This window comes from Ailuropoda melanoleuca, chromosome 8 (assembly GCF_002007445.2).
Source record: "Ailuropoda melanoleuca isolate Jingjing chromosome 8, ASM200744v2, whole genome shotgun sequence".
NCBI lineage: Eukaryota > Metazoa > Chordata > Mammalia > Carnivora > Ursidae > Ailuropoda > Ailuropoda melanoleuca.
Genome location: NC_048225.1, coordinates 7,410,438 through 7,433,683, shown reverse-complemented (window position 1 = coordinate 7,433,683; position 23,246 = coordinate 7,410,438). Strand labels below are relative to the sequence as shown.

Below are 23,246 nucleotides of genomic sequence, written 5' to 3'. Positions count from 1 at the left end.
GAGGCTCGCGGCCCGCTGCGTGAGTCCCGGGACGTTCCCGCCTTCTCCGCCCTCACGTCGCCGCGGTCTCCCAAGTCACCCCGAGACCCCCGGGCTTCGCGTCTAGAGTCGTAATAGCTCTCGGAACGGCCCCGCAGGCTCCCTCCCCGTCTCCATCCGCCGCGGGATCCGCGGCCGGGCTCCTCCTCCAGTCGGGGCGCGCAGGCGGGCAGTGGGGCCTCGCCTTTCCCCGGTCCCCCCTCCCCGAGGGCTCGGCCCCTGGGCGCCCCCGAGGTCCCCCGGGCGCTCACCGCCTGCGGACAGGGTCAGTTCCGAGTCGTCAGGGCCCGCGGCGTCCGCCCGGGCGCGGCAACCCGCGCTGAGGAAGGTAGGCGGTCGGGCTGCAGCGCTCAGCCTCACCTGGACGCTGAGGCGCGGCCGCTCAGCGGATTTTTTTTTTTTTTTTGGAGGGGGGGGAGGTTCCTGCGCCCAGCGCGGCGCTTCCGCCACGACTTCCGGGGTCTCCGAGGTGGTGGTCAGACTCGCAGGTATGCTTGAGATGCTAACGGTCCGCACCGCAGGGGCACGGAGGTTTGGTTCGGCCTCGGGCTGGGCGGGGCCCGTGGGCTGCGGCGGAGGGTCTCGGGGGCTAGGCACAGGGGCCTTCGCCCTGCGGGGTCCCCTGGCCCCCAGGCGCGGCGGAGCCGCAGAGGGGCCCGGGCGTGGGCCTGGGGCGGCGCGCGTGTGCCCTGTCAGAGCCGGGAGCGGGGACGCGGGCGACAACTTGTAGCGTTCCATTCCGGTGCACACGGCCACCGTGCGGCGTGCTGGTGCCGACCCGGCCGGGCGTCTTGGAAAGGGTCCCCCGAGCAAGTGCACGTGGCCGCGAGCCGCTGGCCTCTGCTGCCCCGCTGTTTGCAGACAGGATTTAGGGGTTTCTGACGGTGTCCGCTCCGCCTCCATCCCGAGACCTTCTGCTACGTGGCCCTTTTTTGCCCTGCGTCCTGGTGGTGCCCTTCCAGTTTCTTTGGAAACAAATTGGGATTAGGGGGATCACTGAACTCTTCCCTAAGAAATGTCTGGAGGAACTGCGTTTGCATCATTAGAGCCTAGAGGGGCTGCGCGGGCCTTTGGGTGGTCTGGACTTCACAGCCTTTCATGACTCTGCACAGCAGGATCCCGGGTTGGCTAGAGGTCAGTTGAGGAGAGGTGAGATGGTGCTCCGAGTATAGAAGGGAATAGGCGCTCCGCAGGACCTTGACCATGTAGCAGGGCCACCTAGGAGTGCCCGTGAACTTGGTGATGTTTGGGTTGAAGTGCTGGCCAGCCTTTGATGTATTGTGGTGTGTCCTTGTCGCGTTTCCGATTCTGAGATGAGATGGAGGGATAGCTTGTGTGTGTGCGTGTGTGTGTGTGTGTGTGTGTGTGTGTGAGAGAGAGAGAGAGAGAGAGAGAGAGAGAGGGAGAGAGAGAGGGAGTTAATTGACCAGGCTAGAGAGAGAGAGAGGGAATTGATTGACCAGGCGCGCGCGCGCGCGCGAGAGAGAGAGAGAGAGAGAGAGAGAGAGAGAGAGAGAGAGAATATTGATTGACCAGAATAGCGCCACATTCGGGAAGGTGAATGAATGTTCAAAGTAATTGACACAGGCTTTAAAGCATTTTTTTATTCTTGTAAACTTAAGGAGTTGGGAAAAATCAAAGATTTATATTACGGGGCAGTTGTCTTCCTTTACTAAGGAAAATTAAGCATACTAGCAGAGGGCATTGGAGTAGCTTGATCATTTGTCAAGTAGTAGTTGTCCAATAAATGAAAGGTTGCCTTGCATCCTAAGCCATTGTCCTTAAGGTGCTGTGCCTTCATTATACATAGTAACGGACTGTCACATTAACAGCAGTCTTTCTCTTTCTTTTCAAAGGAAATAGATTTTGCTAATTTGGGCATTTTATAGCTTTTTATTACCTTTGGGGCAAAGATGAGGTTGAAGAACTTATTTCTTTTGCTTTTAATATTTTTTCCATTAAAATCTTATTTTAAATATTAGCAGACATGCCTTGATTTCACATCTCCATATTGGCAATAGAAATTAATCATAATAAAAAATATTTCCAAAGTATAGTTCATGAAATCATTGCCATTTATACTCTTATGGACTCCAGTCTTCATGTAGCCCAAATACTCAACAAACTGATCTTTATGTTCTAGCTTGCCTTCTTGGTGTTTGCTAGTTTTAGTGAGTCATGAGACTTATTTCTTAAAAAGTCTACTATGTGGTTGTAGCGTTAATTACCAAGGCATGGATCAATGTTGTTTAAATTGCCGGTTACAATCGAAATTATAAAAAATTAAATAGAAATCCTAGCAAATGAGTAATGGTAAATAGAGTTTTGTATTACTTCTTTTTCTCTATTTCATATATGTATGTGTATTTTGGGTAGTGATGTAAAACATGCTTTTTTTCTGAATGGTCCGAATTTTTAAAGGCAAGTTTATTGGCCAGGTCACTATATAGAGTCAGTTCATCTGGCTTTTAGTTCTAATTCTATTACTATCTTGATGATCTTGAGGAAATCACTTGACTTGTTTCAGTTTCCTCATTTGTAAAATGGGAATCAAAGGGATGATGCTGCAGAAAGTGCTTTGAAAAGTGTATAGATGACAATTACATCTGTTATCCTATGAAAACAAGGTGATGTTTAATAGAAAAAGCAAAACAACGGCATCTTTAAAGCTCGTATCCTGAGAGACTGTTAGCCCAGTGGTACTGCCATTCCTAGAATGTAGTTCATATTCCTAGAGATTACTGTTAAGGAGGCCGTTTCATACAATGTGGTGAAATTTGTGGAGTGTGATGACCCTGGTTCAAGTCTCCACTGTGTTGGTCCTGTCTTTCTGACCTTAACCTTAACCTTCAGTTTCCTATTTATAAAATGAACAATAGTACCTATCTATTCAGGATGGTTGGGAATATATGAAATTAAGTGAATACTGTCATATAATAAGCATTCAATAAGTATTAGCTCTTATTGTTTGTAGTTTCTCCCATATTTGTGGTTCATACTCTTGTCCCACTTGTTCAGGCTAAAATCTGGGATCATTTTCAACTCCTTCATTTCCTTACTGTACCACAACCATCAGAAAGGCTAGTCAGCTATTACTTCAAAACATATCTTGAATTTCTACACTTCATCTCTCCCGCGGCCACTGTAGCTCAAGTCAGACCACCTCCATCTCTCACTTGTACCTTTACAGAAACTCCCTAACTTGTCTAACACCTTTCTTGCTCTTCCCTGCCCCAGTTTCCACTTAGCAGCACTAGAGTGATCTTTAAAAGTGTAAATTGATCCTATTGCTCACTTGCTTAAAATCCTATAGTGGCTTTTTGTCATATTTAGAATAAGATTCAGACTCCTTTTCTTAGCCTTCTGTATTTCTCTCATCTTATCTACCTTTTCTACCTTGTGTATTCTCCAACCACATGGGCCTTCTATTTCACACATCATATCTTCAAATTCATTCCTATTCTGAGGCCTTGGGTGTTGCTCTTCCCTCTGCTTGTGCCACAAGTCTTTGCAGTGTTGACTGTCTCTTGTTGTTCGGATGTCCGGTCCTCTCAGAGGCCTATCCTGACTACCTATGTGGAAGTTGCCGCCTATACCTATAGAGTCATGCTCTATACCTGTGTTTTATTTTCATGTTAGCATTCATCCTTGCCTATTTTCTTATTTACTTCTTGTTATGTTACCTGTACCCTTCACCAGAGTGTGAAAACCATGAGAACAGGGATCTTATCTGTATTGTTCAAGGCTGCCTCTCCAGTGCTTAGGACAGTACACGTATTAGGTACTCAATAAACACTAGTTGGGTCATACAGCAGTGAACAGGACAGATATAGCCCCTGTGTTCAGAGTGTTTGATTTAGATCAGAATCAGCAAATCTTTTCTTGAAGGGCCAGATAGTAAATAATTTAGGTTTGTAGACCATAAGGTCTCTGTTGCAGCTACCCACTTTGCCATTGTAGCGATAAAGCAGCCATTGACAGTATATAAATGACTGGGCATAACTCTTCCAGTAAAACTGCATTTAGAAAAACAGGCAGTGGGTCCCTGGTGTAGAGTTTGCTCACCCCCTGGTTTAGAGCATTGCTGTTGATGAGAGCTTTCTGTGCTGATGGGACTGTTCTTTATCTACAGTGTCCAGTTTGATAGCCACTAGCTACACGTGTCTATTGAGCACTCGACATGTGGCTGGTACAACTGGGGAACAAAAAAATTTTTAGCAGCTTCACTGAGGGATAATTGACATACAGTAAACTGTACATATTTGAAGTATATGAATCTGTAAGCTTTGGCACATGTATGTACTTGTGAAACCATCACCACAGTGAAGAGAATGAACATATTTATCATCCCCCAAAGTTTATGTCCCTTGCTAATCCCTTGGTTTTTCTCCCCCTTCCTAGGCAACCATTGGTCTGTTTTCTGTCCCTGTAGATTAATTTGCATTTTTAAGAATTATATATAAATGGCGGGCGCCTGGGTGGCTCAGTCGTTAAGTGTCTGCCTTTGGCTCAGGACGTGATCCCAGGGACCTGGGATCGAGCCCCGCATCGGGCTCCCAGCTCTGCTGGGAGCCTGCTTCTCCCACTCCCCCTGTTTGTGTTCCCGCTTTCGCTGGCTGTGTCTCTCTCTGTCAAATAAGTAAATAAAATCTTAAAAAAAAAAAAAAAGAACTATATATAAATGGAATCATACTATGTATTTTTTCTGGCTTCTTTAATTCAATGTAATTATATTAGGATTCATCCATGTTTTTGCATATATCAGTAGTTCATCATTGCTGAGTAGTGTTCCATCATGTAGAGAAGCCACAGTTTGTTTATCTATTCACTTATTAGTGGGTATTCGGGTTGTTTCCAGGTTTTGGCTACTACAAATAAAGCTTCTGTGAGCATTCATGTATAAGTCTTTGTGTGGACCTATGCTTTCATTTCTTTTGGGTCAACACTTAGGGGTTGAATGGCTGGATCATATTTTAGGTGTAAGTTTAACTTTTTAAGAAAATGTCAAATTGTTTTCCAAAGTGGTTTTACGTTCCCACTAATTTCTCCACATCTTCACCCACACTTACTATCTTTTTGATTGTAGCCATCTTAGAGGGAATCATAGGGTATTTCACTGTGGTTTTGGATTTCATTTTCCTAATGACTAATGGCGTTGAGCATCTTTTTATGTGCTTACTTGTCATCCACGTGTTATGTTTAGTGAAGTTCCTATTCAAATATTTTGCCCAAATTTAGTTGGATTTTTAGTTTTTATATTATTGAGTTTTGTGAGTTATTTATATATTCTGATTCAAGTTCTTTATCATATATGTGATTTACAAATATTTTCTCCCACAATGTAGCTTGTCATTTTATTCTTTTAACAGTGTTTTTCAAGGAACAGTGTTCTTAATTTTGATGAAATCCAATTCGTCATTTTTTCTGTAATATTACTTAATTATAATTTATTTGAATTTAAATTTGAGTTGCCACATGCGTCTATTGGATACTATACTGGACAGCACAGGTTGAGAGAAAGACAAAAGCGATAATAACAAAATTTAATAAACAGTGATAACTATTATTAAAAAAACAAACATGGATATGGAGCTAGGCCACTCTGGCATTAAGTTTTCAGGGAAGGCGTCTCTTAAGTGAGGCTTTACTCTTTTATGAGTGAAAACAAGATGCCATAAAAAGATTTCACGAAGTAGGAGCAATTATTCAAAGATCCTGAGGTAGGAAAGAACATGATGTGTTTGAAGAGCCAGTGTGTAGATGCTGTATAAGAAGCTATTCTCTTTATTTTATAGCCACATTTAGTATTTTAACCTGAAGCAGAATTACCTACCTGGTTCATTGACCTTAAATCCACTAGTCAGATGCTTTGACTATTTCCAGATATCAAGGGTTTTCTGTCGCTTAGACTCTTCAGAATAATACACAATAAATTTGTAGAGTAATTTCTAAAAATGTGGTTCTAAAAGATAATAGGAGCATATGGATAATGCTCCTAGATAGAATTCTGGATTAATCTTATGGATAATGTGGAGCGCCTGGGTGGCTCAGTCGTTAAGCGTCTGCCTTCGGCTCAGGGCGTGATCCCAGTGTTCTAGGATCGAGCCCCACATCAGGCTCCTCTGCTGGGAGCCTGCTTTTTCCTCTCCCACTTCCCCAGCTTGTGTTACCTCTCTCGCTGGCTGTCTCTATCTCTGTCAAATAAATAAATAAAATCTTTTAAAGAAAAAAAATCTTATGGATAATGTATCCTTGAGGATATACACATTTGGATAGAACAGTTTTTATGAAATGAAATGGAAGCACTTATTAGAGTCATTTCGGTTAGGGATCATTTGTGTCATACTTAAGCACTCTGACCCTTTGGTTTTACATACTAATTGAAAACTCCTTGAATTAGATGGGTGTTGGGATAGGGAAGAAAGACTTAGAGGCACAGAAAGTCAGTTGGAGCAATAGGATTTTAAAATAGCTCCAACATATTAAAATGTGGCAGCTGTTGTTGTACACTTCATTCTGTCTTGTCTTTCTGCATTCTCTGGGTCCAAATCTGTTTATAGCAGCTCGTGGTAGAACACCCCCGAGAGCCAACTTTGGTCATGTGTGTGTCTTATGCTGGGGTTTGAATGAAACATCTTGGTGAGTAAGCTTCAGTTTTACTCTATAACACTGAGAAAATATTATGCCTGTGGTTAAATCAATATCTTCCTGAATCCTTTTCTTGTGTTATTCACCATGTGAATTGATACAATCAGGTACATGAAATTATTTTGTCTCAGAGGAGTCTGAACTTATCAAAATCTGAAATAGATTAATCAGAAATGGCCTCTATTATCACTGGTGTGATCTCCAAACTCGTGACTGTACTTTGCTTCTTTGTCTGGTAGTAATGGTGGTACTAATCCATATCTTGTATATTTCACAAGTTGTTTCTTATGGGTCAAGAGAAGAAAGTATATTCAGCATTTTAAGTGCAGAAGCCAATTAGTATCTTTTACCAGGTGAAAGGAAGTGTAAAGCAATAAAAAGAGTTTTATTTCTTTGAATTTGTTAAAAGAACATTTACATGCAAATGAGTAGATGCTATCTGTCTCATTCAGCTCAAACTGCCATAACAAAATACCATAAATTGGGTGGTTGAAACATCAGACATTGATTTTTTACAGTTCTGGAGGCTGTGAATTTCTATGATCTGGGTCCCAGCCAATTCAGTTCCTGGTTGAGGGTTCACTTCTTGGCTCGTGGTTCACCATCTTCTTTCTGTTTCTTCATGGGAGAGGCCGGGAAAGGGGGAGAGAGGAAGAGAGGTGGAGATGGAACTAGATGTCTCTGGTCTGTTCTTATAAGGGCACTAATCTCATCATAGGGACCTCACTTTCATGACCTCATCTAATTAGACCTAATCACCTCTTAAAGACCCCCACCTCCTAATACCATCGCATTGGAAATTAGAGATTCAACATATGAATTTGGGGGGGGAACATTCAGTCCATAACACTGTCCTTCAAAGTAGTCATCCTTTTGAAGGTCAGAAATATCAAATAAGATAGAAACTTAAGCAGAAAGATAAGAATTTAATGTTTATAATTTATGGGATAATAAAAGGAAATTTTAAAACCTCTTTAAATGAATGCCTAACTATATATAATACACATCAATTATATGAAGTAAGTAGTATTAACTTATTTCTGCAGAAGAAGGAACTGAGCCCTGCTAGCGCCACTTGTGGTAAGCAGCAAAGCTGGAATCTGAACCAGATCTTCCAGCTCTATTTCTTTTTCTAACTAGATTATAGATGCTTTTGTTACTATTTGTAACATAGGATATAGGAGAGAATAAATTTGAATTCTATACAACCAGCTGAGAAAAGCACATTTGAGAGGTTTTTCTCCTGAGAGGTAATTTCCTTCTTTGGGGAGCAGAATCTCTACTTTCTCCATCTACCATTGAATGTTATGTTCACTGCTGCCATTAGGTAAATGTTAGGTAAATGCCTTAGTCAGGGTTCTCTAGAGAAACAGACCAGTGACAGTCCCGTGATCTGCCATCTCCAAGCTGAAGACTTAAGGATAGTCAGTAGTTCAATTCACCACCATCTTTTCCTGAGGCAAGATGAGACGAGATGTCCCAGCTCAACAGTGAGGCAGGAAAAAAGGGGCAGATTTCTCCTTCCTCCACTCTTAATTCTGTGAAGACCCGCACGAGATTGACTGATGCCCACCCACTTTGGGGAGGGCCACCTGTCTTATTAAATCCAGTGATACAGTATAAATGGTAATCTCATCCAGAAAAACCTCATAGACACACCTAGAAATGTTTAATCTGGGCACCCTGTGGAGAGTCAAGTTGACCAATAAAATTAATCATCACAGTAAATGTTAACTAATAGTGAAAATAAATGATACAATCATTAGTCTGATTACCTTGGAAATGTGTAATTTTTATGCTTCGGTATCTGTCATTTTCAGAAGTTTTATATAAGGCACTCATCGTACTTCTGGAGTTCCTTAGCCAGGTCTGCTTTCCAGGCTGATATCTCAGTCATTTGCTGTTGGAAAGCTTGGCATATTACCAAACTTACAGAACTGTATTTCAAACTTAAGTGTGGGCGCACTGAATTCTATGCCTCTATGGACAGTCATGTGTTTGGCACACCCAGTTGAAACTCTCTCAATTCAGAAAACTTTATGTCATGATCTTGAGCATAGGAAAAAACTCTTGCTTCCATAGTTATTTTACCTACAATGTGAACACAGTCCTGCATTTTTTAAAAAGATTTTATTTATTTATTTGAGAGAGAGAGAGCCAGCCAGTGAGAGAGGGAACACAAGCAGGGGGAGTGGGAGAGGAAGAAGCAGGCTTCTAGCGGAGGAGCCCGATGTGGGACTTGATCCCAGAACCCCAGGATCACGCCCTGAGCCAAAGGCAGACGCTTAACGACTGCGCCACCCAGGCGCCCCTGCATTTTAACATGGCAAAAGAAAAATTAATTTTTTGTGACTCCAACATTCATATGTTAGAACAGAATAAATTGTATATTTTATAAAACAAAACTTAGGGACAATCTTATTTTTAAACATTTGTGTAAAAAGTAATTATCAATTTAAAGTAAAATAGTTAAAACAGAGAATTGCAACTTAGAGACTGAAAATTTCCAAGTCACAGATACTGAATAGTGCAGTTGTTGCTCTTGGTTCCGAAGTGAAGATGACGGTGAAGCAATCTGTCACTCTCTGTGATTCACCATTGTTCCAGGCTATGACTCAGGGAAAGGACTGCGGGACAAAAGTGGACCATGTTCAGAAGGTAGTTCCCTACCTCCCAGCGCCCCCCCCCCATGTTCAGTAGACGGGGATAGGTGACACAACTTGATGGCACCTACAGAAAAGGAGACTTCAGTAATTGAGGTGTCTGAATCCTTTCAAAGTTCTTATCCCGCCATCCAGGACTTGGTGGCTGTTCTTTTCAAAGTAAAGACATCTTTAGAGCCACATAACAACTTAACAAAATATGTGATTATAAAGCTTGCTTTCCTAGGAGTTATCAGTAGTTGAAAATATATTCGATTTCAATTTAAATTGCCACTAATACAGGTTGTAAACTATAAAATATCACAGAAATAAATGGGTATGTAACTAACACCAAGGTTATATATGCTTTGTATACACACTTAAACGTACATACACTTGTGTGCATAGTGCTTTGAAGAAATGTATCTACATTTTGTTACTGTGATTTATTCGAGTTTCATGACTCATACCTTTCTCATCCCCAGAGCATTTGACAAAAACCTCTGATACGGACTCAATGTACCCGCTCTGCAAACTCATGTTGAAGTACTAATCCCCCTGGGTTAGATGAGGTCATGAGGGCAGAATCCCCGTGATAGGATTAGTGCCCTTAAAAGAGACCAGAGAGCTTGTTCTCTGTCTTGTCTCTGTCCCCCCTGTGAGGAGGATACAGCTTTAAGGCAGCTGTCTACAAGAGAATGAGGGTCTCACCAAGAACTGAATCTGCAGGCACTTTGACTTTGGACTTCCCAGCCTCCAAGACTATGAAAAATAGATGCTTGTTGTTTAGACCATCCAGTCTGTTATTCTGTTATGGTAGCCTGAGCATATTACCTCTGCAAGAAATTTTCCTCGAGGGGAAAGTTTTCTTTCCCATTCTTTGTGTTGGTTTCCCGAGTGTTGTAGATCGCAGGGACTCTGAAGGTTGTGGTTTGTGCAGAAAGCCTGGGGGCTGGATGCTCAGTTTGGTATTGGCATTTGCAGTGGTTTTCTAAAGCACCCTTGGACGGGGCTGAGGGCTAGCCTTTGTTTACTTACGGAGGACTTAGCTACAGTGTGGGAGGCTGGAAAGGGAGCAGAGGAAACTGCCTTCTGTCAGCCACCAATAATGGGGATTACAGGCAACAGCCCAGTTTATTTTATAATTTTGTTTCAGTCTGATTTTCTTTATCTAGGACAAATTTAGATTAGAAACATCCGAACAACAGCAGAAATAGTCCTATCAGCACTGTGTGTCAGTGCTGTGCTGAGCAGCCTTGACCTCATTTTGACAGACAGCTGTCACATGGCACAACTGAAAGGTAAAACCTATTTCTGGATGTTTGGTCACTTGTGTGTGGACTCTGAAAATGGAATGTATGTGTGCCCACATCAGCTCACATTTCAAAGATGTGGAAAACCCAGCTGCTCTGTGGCCTTTTGCTTTCCTTGTTTACCTGGGTCCTAATTTACACCTAGGAGAGAATCTGTATTCCCACTTCTACCCCTGCATTTACCCTCTTGAACCTCAGCTTTGGCAGTAGTCTTTGCTAGGTTAGACTACATCTGAGTCTAGATAGACCTAGGCCTGTTTTCCATTTTCATTTTATACATTCTGTTTTTTACCATTATGGTTTCTGGATCCGATGACCACACCCTTCCCCTCTGCATGAGGAAAGTGAGAGGTTGCTGTAAGACAGAGCTTCCCAACCATCACAGATGTGTCTGCTACAATCAGCCCCTCAGCTGCTAGGCAGGTAGATGGCTACGAGGGCAGCCGGAGAGCCTCGTCATTTATCATAGCGTGCTGTGGATTTGTAAATCATATCACCTTGTATGGGCCATGATGTGAGAAATGTGAAGCCCCGCCATGTGAGGGATTATTAGGGAGAGGGCATTGGTGTTTGACCCTGTCTACTCCATGGTGCTACTAAAAAGGAATAGTGACCAGAGGTTGAAACTGGTGACTTTACCAAAGAAGAAAGTCCAGCCAACTTCAAGGCCCACAGTGATACTCCAGAAGCCTGCATGGGTCTGGTGGAGGCAGAGGAACAAAGCATAATGTATAAGGGGAATTCTGCTATCCTCGTATTTATTTACATACAGTACTCATGCGTTCTAAAGTATCACTCTATGTTATACTATTGCGGTGTTTTCCACATCAGAGGATTTTTCGCATATAATCTTACTGTATTCTTTGTGGTAGGTTGGATGATTATGTTATTTTTCAGAGAGGACTCAGAAGTTAAGTGCTGGAACCAGGGTGCAGAATTTAGGTCCATTGTCTCCTAGCCCAGTGCCCATTCTCTTACGTTACATAGATTCTCGTGTTTATTGTTTTATTTCAAAGCGGTTGTCTCATAGAAAGAGGAAAGACAGCTAAAAATATTTCTTAATCTCAGAAAAGAACTATCCTTCTACAAAGGTTTCCTGTGATGACATATGTTTTAATTAAATACTCAAAGTGACTCTGGATTCAGTGATTGTGAGTAAATAGAGGATCACACACATCACAGACCAAAGTGACAAGAGTGAGAAGCTTCAGCTCACCCGGTGGTCAAAACCCGGTTGTGATAATAGAACCTAGAAGCAGGGTGCAAGTTCAAAAATTTTCTTGTTTCCTCGCAGAGCCAGTGTCACTGAGGTATGTCTCCACAAATTAAATACTGCAGGTGTGTCAGGAAGACAAGAAAGAACAATTTATTGCTTACAAAATTGTATAGACTAGCCACAAAAGGATTAATGATCAAATTTGAATAAGCTAATTTGTAAATCTGATTAAATTTTTTTCTAGCCTCGAAACTTGAATTCTTTAAAAGCTTTCCTCAAAGCCCTCATTTTAGTGTATGTGCTGCTGAAGCAAGCACTCAAAGTTCTCATTTTTAATGGTATGCTAATTTTAAATGTTTGGAAGTGACTTCAGCGCAGTTGACTTAAATTCAACTGAAATGCTTAGATGTTTTTCTTCATAAAGTGACTGTAACAGAAGAAAGGATGAAAAGTTGCAATTCACCTGACTTAAATCATTCATCTTGTTCCCTTTTTTTGATAGGCATTCTTTTCCTATAATCTCTGTGAGAATTAAGAATGACCAGATTCAGTGGAGCGCCTGGGTGGCACAGCGGTTAAGCGTCTGCCTTCGGCTCAGGGCATGATCCCAGCGTTATGGGATCGAGCCCCACAAGGCTCCTCCGCTATGAGCCTGCTTCTTCCTCTCCCACTTCCCCCTGCTTGTGTTCCCTCTCTTGCTGGCTGTCTCTATCTCTGTCAAATAAATAAAATCTTTAAAAAAAAAAAAAAAGAATGACCAGATTCAGAATGATTCAGAGGTTCCGAAAATAGTACTGTATCTCTTGGTTGATATGAAGTTAAACTTCTAATGAGAGACTACCTACAGATTTTTATGTAAACAGTGTTTTCTGAGTTGTTGAAAATAAAAGACCAAAAATTTTTTTCTTCAGTTACCTGTTTACAGTTTCATTTTCCTACATAGGCACACTTGTATCGTCATTAAACTCTCAGATATGGGCAGTGTTAATTCACTGACTTAATATACTGCTACTAAAAATTTACTGTGTGAAAATGGTAAGGCTAGAGCACTGGAGTGGTGGGGGAGGGTCAGTGGGCATATTCCTCAGATCTCTGAGGAATTCAAATGGAGAGCCACTCAAACATTTTGTACAAAAACATGTTGGACAGAAAGCAAATAATTTTCATTTTCTTGTATTGTACTACAGATGATTATTATACAAATAAAGAAAATTATGGCTCTTGGCTATGAGCCAGTTTGCTGGGATACAACCCAGTGTCTTAGTAGTTTGGTAGTTAGCTCTTTGTTTTTCTTTTTCACAGCTTTATTGAGATATAATTGACATGCCATCGTATATTCAGAGAATTGTGCATCTGTTGTCACAGTCAATTTCAGAACATTTTCATTACCCCAAAAAGAAACGCCACACCCCTTTATCATCATGTCCCAATTGCCTTATCTCGCCAAACTCTGGACAAACACTAATCTACTTTAAGTTTCTATAGATTTGTTTATTCTGGATTTTTCATGTAAATGAGATCGTATAATATGAGGTCCTTAGGGACTGACTTCTTTTAATTAGTATAGTGTTTTCAAGATTCATCCATATTGTTACACATGTCAGTGTGTCTTTTATTGCAAAATAATATTCCATTATGTGGATATACCACAACGTGTTTATTCATTCATCAGTTGATGGAGATTGGTGTTGTTTTCCTCTCTTTAACTGTTATAAATAATCCTGCTGTGAACATTCATATGCATGTTTTTGTATGGACACGTTTTCATTTTTCTTGTTTATGTACCTGGGAGGAAATGCAAGATCCTATGTAACTCTGTGTTTAGCCATTTGCAGAACTTCTGAAGTAGGTTCCAAAGTGACAGCACCATTTTATCTTCCCGCTAGCAGTTTATGAGAGTTCAGTCTATCCATGTCTTCACTGGCACTTTTTACGTCTTTTTTATTATAGCCATCTTGATGAGTATAAGGTGATATGTCATGGTTTTGATTTGCATTTCCCTGATGGCTAATGATGTTAAGCATCTTCTCTTGTACTTATTGGCCTTTGGTATATCTTCTTTAGAGAACTGTCCATTCAGATTCTTTGCCCATTTTAAAATTGGCTTATTTATCTTTATTTAATTGTGCCAATTCAATAACAATTCTTTATATACAAATCCTTTATCAAATACATGATTTGCAAGAATTTTCTTCCATTCTGTGGGTTTTCTTTTTATACTTTCTTAATAGTGCCCTTTGAAGCATAGAAGTTTTCAATCTTAACAGTGTCCGATTTATCTATTCTTTTTCTTTTGTTGCTTGTGCTTTTGGTATCACATCTAAGAAACCATTGCCTAACCCAAGGTCACAAATATTCTGCCTATGTTTTTTTCTAAGTTTTTTTTTTTTAATAATTTCAGCTCTTACTTTTAGATTTTTGTTTCATCTTGAGTTAAATTTTATATATGGTGTGAGATAGAAGCCCAGCTTAATTCTTTTGCATGTTTATGTCCAGGTGTCCCTGCACCTTTTGTTGGCAAGTAATTAACTTTAATCATCAGATGTTTACCCTGTAGTTCAAAGTGGTAAATGTCAGCACTATGTTAGAAGATGTAGTTTGCAGTATACAAGGATGACTCTTCACCATCCAGTTCCACAGCAATGCTTACATTTCCTTAATGACAGCATTCCAGCAGAGCCCCTTAAAGGTTTGTTTGTTTTCTTGTGTGTGTGTATGGGGATAGTGATATAGGTATGGAGGAGAGTGGATTTTAAAATTCACATAAAGCCTTCACTTATTGAGTATATAGTTTGTGCCAGGCGTTGTACTAGGCTTTGGGAATACAAAGAGAGGCCTACTACTGAGCAAAATTCCAGTAAATAATTGTCGAAGGACTGGAGAAAGCTGGAAAGAAGTTACAGTCCCTGCTCTCTAGAAAGGGGCAGAAAGATAAATAATATAATATGAAATGCCATAACCGAGTCATAATATGAGAAGCAAGATAGGAACACAGGGAATTGAACATACAATGAATACAACTGATTAAAAAAGAGTCGAAGTAGAAAGCAACTTGCAGATTAGCTGGAAATATTGCTGCAATTTTGCTATTATTGAAATATTTTTAAAAATGAATTATAGGTATTTGGTTCTTATTTTCAGTTATGACCTCTATTTTACTTTTTAGCAGAATAGGTCTTTGCCCTTATTACCAAATATAACTGCAGAAGAGACAGCTTAGAAAATCAAAGATCTAATGACTTTCTTCTATCCATGTTATACTTCCCTAATAAATTGCTGTTAGTAAAAACACAGATGTTTTTAGAATGTAATCACCTTTATTCCCTTTTACAGCTTCTTCCAAGGTCCTCTTTATCTTTCCCAATTGGAAGCGGAGGGGTAAATAAATGCTACTTCAAGTTTGTCTTTTAGCTCATATAAAATTATTTTTTAGTTTTTTTGGCCCTTGAAGACTAGGTAAGTGGTACAATATCAAGAAAATCATTCCCAAAAGGTTAATGCAGTTAATTGTTTAACCTAATATGTAGTTGTCAATTTAGAAAAAAAAAAAAACTGAGCCTGGGTAACTCAGTCAGTTGAGCATCGTGTTCTTGATTTTGGCCCAGATCATGATCTCAGGGTTGTGAGATCGAGCCCTGCATCCGGCTCTGCGTTGAGCATGGAGCCTGCTTGAGGTTCTCTCTCTCTCCCTCTCCCTCTGCCCCTCCCTCAGCTCTTTCTCCCTCCACCTCCTTCTCTTAAAAAAAAAAAGAAAAGAAAAAAAACAGATTACCTCTTTAAAAATACTCAGTTTCAGAATGGCATCCAGTATTTGTGAGGTCATCTAGATATGAACATCAAACGTGGGCATTCTGAAAAATCATACTGTACATTGTGATTTTTAAGCTAACAACGACAAAAAGCATTGTTTTAAACCTACCCTCTGTTTTCTGTGAGGCGAAGAATCATAGTTTTAACTGTCATTGAACAACTGAAATTTGTTGGTGCTTGTATAGGCATAGCCTCAACCTGCCCCGACAAGCTTACACAGTAATCTATTTGTGGAGGAATCAATAGTCTCTATTTCCATGTATTGTATTTCACACAGTTGTTATAAACGAAAAAGAAAATCCAAGTCTTATTGCCTGAGAACGGATTCTTTGGTAGATAAGTGAATTTGTTTTGAAGTCATCATTGCCCCTTTGTTTTGCTATTCTTTTGAACAAAAGAAAGAGATGTGTATTTTTAATGAATTGACACCTAAATCTATTTATTAAGCTCCTATTAGCCATTCATAACATTTTTTTTTAGAGAGAGAGAGCTGGAGGGAGGAGTGGAAGCAGGGGGAGGGGAAGAGAAAGAATCTTAAGCAGGCTCCACACCTAGCACTGAGCCCAACACAGGGCTCAGTCTCATGACCCTGAGATCATGACCTGAGCTGAAATCAAGAGTACGACGCTTAACTGACTGAGCCACCCATGTGCCTCTAAGACTTGTAATTATTTACAAGGGGAATGAATCCTGTGAATCTTAAATTGGCACATATAATGTTTAGTTCCTTGCATATCCAGGGTAAATCTTTGGTGGACATTTAACATGAGAATATAAAAAATAGAAGGGATCTAAGAGACTGTACAGTCCAAATTTTCTGATTTTCTAGATTAGGAACTGAAAGCCCAGAGAAGTGACTAAATTGCCTTGGGTTACATATCTCATTAGTGCTGAGTCTTACTACAAACAGTAGGATCTCAAATAAAAATAATATTCTTCCTATAGTTTGATTACATTCTGTTGCTTATGAATCCATTAGATGAAGTAAATACACTCTGCATTTGACTCCTTATACATCTGACAATTTCGTAACTAAGGAAACATGGTCTAATTAGTGTGGATATGGACCTCTGTGTTAGGTCTTCATGAGAAACTCCTATTTTAAAAACACTTTTACAGAAGAAAATTGGTCACTTTTATTTGATTATTCATTCTCATCTTTAACAGCCATCACTCTCAGGAAGATTTCTTTATGTCAGAAGGTTTCAAATTTGGGGTCCATGAATCCCTGAGAAATCCATGTTATGCAGGCTCTGAACCCTTTGAAATTATGTGTACAATGTAATTCACAGATTTTTAAAATTTTTCAGAGAACCATACCCAAGATCAATCTGCTTTCTCAGTCTATGGTTTAGCAGCATTTCTTTTTGTGTTCTCTTCTTTGGAAGACGCTTTCTATCCTCCATATGATGACTCTGCATTAATTTGGAGATTATTTCTCCTTCCACATGAAGAACTTCAGATCATTTTAGCTTTTCTCACAAACTCTTCTTCCCCCAGCATTTTAAATTCTTTTATGGCTGTCTTTTGAACATTCTAAATTCTTTGTAAACCTGAAGGGCAAGGAGCTCAGAATTAGAAATTCCGTGTGAATGAAGATTCAGTTAGGGGTTTGGGTCTGCTGACCGTGGTGTCAGAGGGTTAGGGGCCGCAGAGGCAAGGCTGCTGCAATAGATCCAGGAATGTGGTTCCACTAAGGTAGACGAGGTGGGCCCTAGTCTAGTTCAAACCTGAGGCTCAGGAGCCTCAGGTAAAGCTTAAAGGATTGGGCACATTTCAGAGTTCAAAGCACAGTAAATAGATGTTGAATAAAGGGAATCAGAGGATTGGGGTGGGAATCTAGCCCAGATCCAAAGGTGAAACAGAATCCTCAGAAAATGTGCACGTGAACAAACTGCCACCTTTCTTAGTAAAATCAAGCAGTCTTTTAGTATTGAGACTCTTCACACGGGGACAGGTCGCTGGGCCTCACAATACAAATACTTGGCTCCCAGATTTTCCTTCTCCCTGCCACCTCTGCGGTCACACCAGCCTCAAAATGGAGGATTCAGGAGACTTGTGTTCCCAAGAAGTGTGAGTAATGGCAACAGTGAGATGGGGCTGACAAGCTGTAAGATATCACATAGGTTATCAAAATCACAGACTTTTCTGGGAATCTGATGAAAACTGTGGGCTTTCTCTCCAGAAGGAAGGCATAAATACATATCCTGTAAATAAGAAATTGTACAATTTAACCTTCCCTGAAACTCATTCCTGATTAATAATACCTGATTGAGAAGTATGGTGTTCTTTCTTTCTTACCCATTTGCTTCCTGTGTTTTATTCATGGTTTATGTAATTGGATCAGTTGTTGTCTGAGCTATACTAAGAAGGTTTGGGCATATAGTTTCCATATATGAGCCAAAAGATTAATGGGGGGATGGCAACACTAAGGCAGGACACTGGTGACAGTAACTGTGGAGAGATCCTGGGGACATGGTGAATTTGGGGGATAAGAATTGTGCCAAAGAAGGCCAATATCCCCTTCTCACTGGATGATTATTCCTCTGTTCCTGTGCCAGGATCTAAGTTTGATTTTACTAGAAGCAGTTCCTTTATAGATAATATAATTAGGTACTGATCCTGAACCAGTTAGTTTTCTATGGTTCCTGCTAGAGCCGCACCGGTTCCCAGGACCGCTGGCCTAGGCCCTCCAGCTGTAGGTGAGACCTCTGGCCAGGATAAGGTGAGAGAGTAGAGCAGGAAGAATGGCCACAGCCTGAACTTCACTCTGGCTGTTGATGAGCATATTGGTGATTTACTCCTCCATTTCTGGTGGCAGGCCCTCTGACTCTCTCTAGAATTGTTAAATATATAAGATTGAATTTAGAGAGTGATTATCTGGATAATCCAAGTTGAATAAATCCTCATTTACCAAAAATCGTAGGTCCTCTGAAACAGAGTGCTTGAATTATCCAGTTAATCCTATGTTTATATACCACTTAGAAAAGAAGAAGAAGAAAAAAAAAAAAACAACGATCTTTTTGGTCTTTTTTTTAAGTTACAGAAAAAAAAAATCTGTTTGGAAGAAGGGATCCCCAAATGTGTAAATATTTAAGTTTAAAGGTCTATTAAGGGGCGCCTGGGTAGCGCAGTCGTTAAGCGTCTGCCTTCGGCTCAGGGCGTGATCCCGGCGTTCTGGGATCGAGCCCCGTATCGGGCTTTTCCTCTGGAAGCCTGCTTCTTCCTCTCCCACTCCCCCTGCTGTGTTCCCTCTCTCGCTGGCTGTCTCTCTGTCACATAAATAAACAAAATCTTTAAAAAAGAAGAAAAGTCTATTAAATGTGTAAGAATCTAGTCTCTTTTGCTTTAACTTTTCTTTCTTCCTTCCTTCCTTCCTTTCTTTCTTTCTTTCTTTCTTTCTTTCTTTCTTTCTTTCTTTCTTTCCTTCTTTCTTTCCTTCTTTCCCTCTCTCTCTCTCTCTCCTCCCTTTACTTGATCTCTTCAAATCTTGACATTCCTTGAGGCCCAGTTTGGGTCCTGTCCCGCCTATGAAAGAGAGACAGAACTACCCACATGACATTTTGGAGTATAAATGAGATACTCTAGTCTTGCCTTTAGCAGAGGGGCTGGAACATAATAAGCAATATATTTGTTAGCTACAGTTGATGATAATGGTTATGATAATGCTTTTCCCAAATACTCTGATCAACATTTGACCTCCTTATTCTCTGGCCATAAAAAATATTTAAAGCCTCTACCACTTTTTGACACTATCCTAGTTGAGATGTTATTATTTTGTCTCTACAATGAGATTGCAAGCTCTTTGAGAGGCAAGGATAGGCAATACAAAGCTTGCTGAATTGGTTGAAAGTTGGCATTTACTGGCTTTACAAGTCACGTGGTCTTCATTTGAATTTTTTTTTCCTCAACAGAAAATGAAAACACTAGCAGAAAGGAGGAGGAGTGCCCCATCTCTTATCCTGGATAAAGCCCTACAAAAAAGGCCCAGTACCAAGTAAGTGAAAAGCCTTGTATTACGCATTTGGTATGTGCTGTGTTTTTTTATATTTTTTTATGTGTGAGGTTTTTTTGTTTGTTTTTTATCAGCACCAAAATTCTCTGTTTAATAATATAAAATATGACTTCTGTGCTGATGTTATTTAGTAAGGTCTGTATTTTATGTGACTCATAAAGCCTTTTAAAACTGGTCTGTGTGATCAGTTGCTTTAAAACTAACTCAAAAATCTCATATCACCGAGTACCTAAATGTGCAGCCTCCACATATTGCTGAAATTTATTTATAGAAATAAGTAGCAACCAGAATACTCAAAGGTGAGTTATTTTAACCATCATTTATCTTGGTTATGAGCAAACGTTAGCTTATTTTTTATTGTAAGATGATACCTGTGCCTGGGCATGAGGCAAATTTTTACCGATTTTATATATGAAGAAAGATAACCAAACTGAGATTGTAAAAAATGGAATGCTGATGTCTTATATGCGTTTTTAAATTAATTAGTGAATTAACCAGTAGCATTTGAAGTAGGAAAACAGGCTAACTCACTATGGAAATGACTATTTCACCTCTTAAGACTAAGTACAATTTCAATAGACATTTTAAGCAAGTCTTTCATAATATGTAGAAACAGAATGATTTTCAATCATTAACTTATTCATTAATTTTTAAATGGCATTTTAACCAGGAGGAGTTTTTATGTTCAAAGGAATCCTGTGATAATTTTCCTCTAATCTGTGAATCCTTTTATATAAAGTGAAGTCCTTATCACCTTTACTTAAAATGAGGTTATATCTGATATTTCTATGAATGATGTGCTAATTTAACATAAAATCTGTATGAAGCCATGGTGTGGTTTTTTTTTTTCAGTGCCAAAAATAAATTATAGAACCAAATCCCAATTAATGAAACTTCTAAAATACTTTGGTCACTCTCTTACTACACGGCATGTTCTCAGACTTAGGCAGTTCCCCCACATGCCCCCAGAAGACACACACTTTAGTCATTGGGTTGATCAGGAAATGTAAATTACTTTTAATAGATGCCTAATCAAAACTTAATTAGGAAGACACTCTTCTTCCAAATAAATAATATATTCCAGTGCCATATATAAATGACTTTTGAATTATTTGTATTAATGTGTCTTTGCATTAGTGTGGAAGAAAGAGAATGGTTGTTTTCACAGTTTGACCTTGATTAGCTGGAAAACTCAGGAGCATGTATTTTTCGGGGGAGGTAGAGAGAGGAGGCAGAATTATTAATACAACTGTGTATATGGATGTTTTATACATGTAAAAACAGCTTTATTATCTACTTTTTTAAAAAGAGTTTTAGGTATAATTTCTTATTGGAAGCTTCTAGGATAGATGTGTCCTAGGCTTTTCAATTATAAGTAGCCTTTATATCAGAGAATCTTTAGCCCAAGATCAGGGGTCAGTAGTGGCCCACTTACCCCCAAGCCTGTGAGAATCTGTAATAGTATGCATGTAGATACTTTGTTTGTGTAGACTAGTGGTTCTCAGTGGGATGGTACTAACTTCTAGAGGGTATTTTGGAATTTTCTGGAGCATTTGAGTTTATCTCAGTGATTTAGTGGGCAATGGCCAGAGATGGTAGACATCATGTAATGCACAGCGTATCCTGCACATTAAAGAATTGTGGGATACCTACATGCGTTGAGGGTCCTGTGCGTGGCATCTTTGTGAAGGGAGCTGAAAAATTTTATATGATTGTCTCTGCCTATAACCTAACTCTGTTTTATATATGAAGCCAAAGTATTTGTATATACTTTTGTTTTAATAAACACTAAATTTTCCAGAAATGCCACTAGCTTGCATATCAAAAGATAATTGTACTTTATATTGTTTGGGACCATTTCAGAAAATTGTTTGGCTTTACTTCATTTTCATGTACTTGTGTGTTATGGTTTTTTACCGTCCAACTTCTCTTAAATTTAAACATGTGAATTTTAAGTAGTGTAAGCATCTGACTACTTCACTGACTTTTGGTATAGTCATGCAAGAGCATACGCCTGTTGCAATACCTAATTTATTATTAATTACTTTTATTTTCCTTTGTATTACCGCTAGGGTATTTTATTGATACTTTTGAAATTCTGTTAAATATCTGTGAATTTCATTTCAGGGTAGAAAAAGCGGAATGGAAATGAATACATATGTGTAGATGTTGGTATCACATTGCAGAATTGGGTCTAATAAGGTTGAGAAGGATAGAGGCAGATAAAGTACCGGGTCGGTGACACTGACAACACTTCCCCACCTTACTGGGATTGTTGTAAATTAGAGAACCAATATACTAATACATAGCCTTTTCCTTCCCCGTTCCTGCCTTCCCATTACCTCTGCAATAATTAGTGCTTACATTAGAACGAGTTCCCCAAATTTCTGCCTCAGAAATAATGAAATGTGATGGACTTGTGTCAAAATAACCACAGGAAAAAGTATATTTAAGTTGAAGTTGTATATGTTTTAATCTTCAATTTATTTCTTATGAGTTTCTCTAGGTCTGTAAAGTGAGGGCATAGCGCAGGGGAATAGGGCTTTCATATATCATATGGAAATAGTGCTCTTACTGTGTGTAGTGTTGGGCAATTAATGTGTACAAAAAGAAAGCTGTTGGATGTTGAACGTGTATGAGGTATTTGTAAGTAATGTAATCTCTGGATTGGAAAGAATCGTAAAGGTCATCTAGTCTGGTGGTTTCCAAAGCTTCTAGTTAGTGTTCTGCGGTGGGATCCAGATAGCTGCATAATTGTCAAACTCTTCATGATTGATTCTGATACACCCTCCACTCTTGGTGGAGAAACACTATGGCAAGCTACAAAAGAATCCCTTTTTTAAAAGAATGGTTTTAGGGAAACCTGGGTGGCTCAGTCAGTTAAGTGTCCAACTCTTGATTTCAGCTCAGGTCATGGTCCCAGGGTTGTGAGATCAAGCCCCGAGTTGGGCTCCATGCTCAGCACCAAGTCTACATGAGATTCTGTCTCTCCCTCTCCCTCGGTGCCCTCCCACCCCCTCACACATGTGCTTGCACTCTCTCTCTCTCTCAAATAAATTAATTAATTAAATAATCTTTTTAAAGATTTTTGCTTTACTATTAGTTGCACCCAGGAAACATGAAAACCTTCTAAAGTCCGAGCTGATAGCACACTTGTTTCAGGTAGAACTTCGTACAATAAAATTCTAGTTACTAAAAAGAATCTTTACTATTTCATTACATAAAATTTCTTGGTAACTAATCTGTAAAAGAAATAGAGTACTTTAGCACTTCATATTTCTTGAATTAAATACACAGTTACCATACCGTTGAATAGTTCTTGTATTGTACCCTTACTTGATTTTGGCTTTGTGACAGAATGTCACTGTTTCTGCTGTGGCTTCCCAGTAAGGTATTGCTTAGTAATTAATGATGATAAAGTTTTTGTCCAAAGTTTAGCAAACATCCACAGGGGATTTAAAAGAATCCCTTCATTTAACAGCTGTCACACCTCAATTTTTATTGAATTTAATGAACAAGAGCTAGTTTTAAAAGAGTGGGAAGACTTAGGTTAATTGGTGAGT

At 39.7% G+C, this 23,246-nt stretch overlaps 1 protein-coding gene and 1 long non-coding RNA gene across 3 annotated transcripts in view; one reads left to right on the top strand and one right to left on the bottom strand.

Annotated features, from left to right (window-relative positions):
• LOC109489330 overlaps nucleotides 1-418 on the bottom strand; it is a 192,824-nt gene extending 192,406 nt beyond the window's left edge. Inside the window, exon 1 of the long non-coding RNA XR_002142284.2 lies at nucleotides 291-418. This is a non-coding gene — a long non-coding RNA (uncharacterized LOC109489330). The remainder of the gene's footprint in view (nucleotides 1-290) is intronic.
• ARHGAP20 (Rho GTPase activating protein 20) overlaps nucleotides 1-23,246 on the top strand; it is a 128,952-nt gene that overhangs the window by 1,374 nt on the left and 104,332 nt on the right. The window contains exons 1-2 of one of the 2 annotated variants that reach the window (XM_034665722.1): nucleotides 185-367; nucleotides 19,583-19,665. In XM_034665722.1, the coding sequence (XP_034521613.1) occupies nucleotides 19,586-19,665 (80 nt within the window). In that variant the 5' untranslated portion in view covers nucleotides 185-367; nucleotides 19,583-19,585. Of the gene's footprint in view, nucleotides 1-184; nucleotides 368-19,582; nucleotides 19,666-23,246 lie in introns of those variants that run through there. The other variant, XM_034665721.1, reaches the window with a different exon arrangement.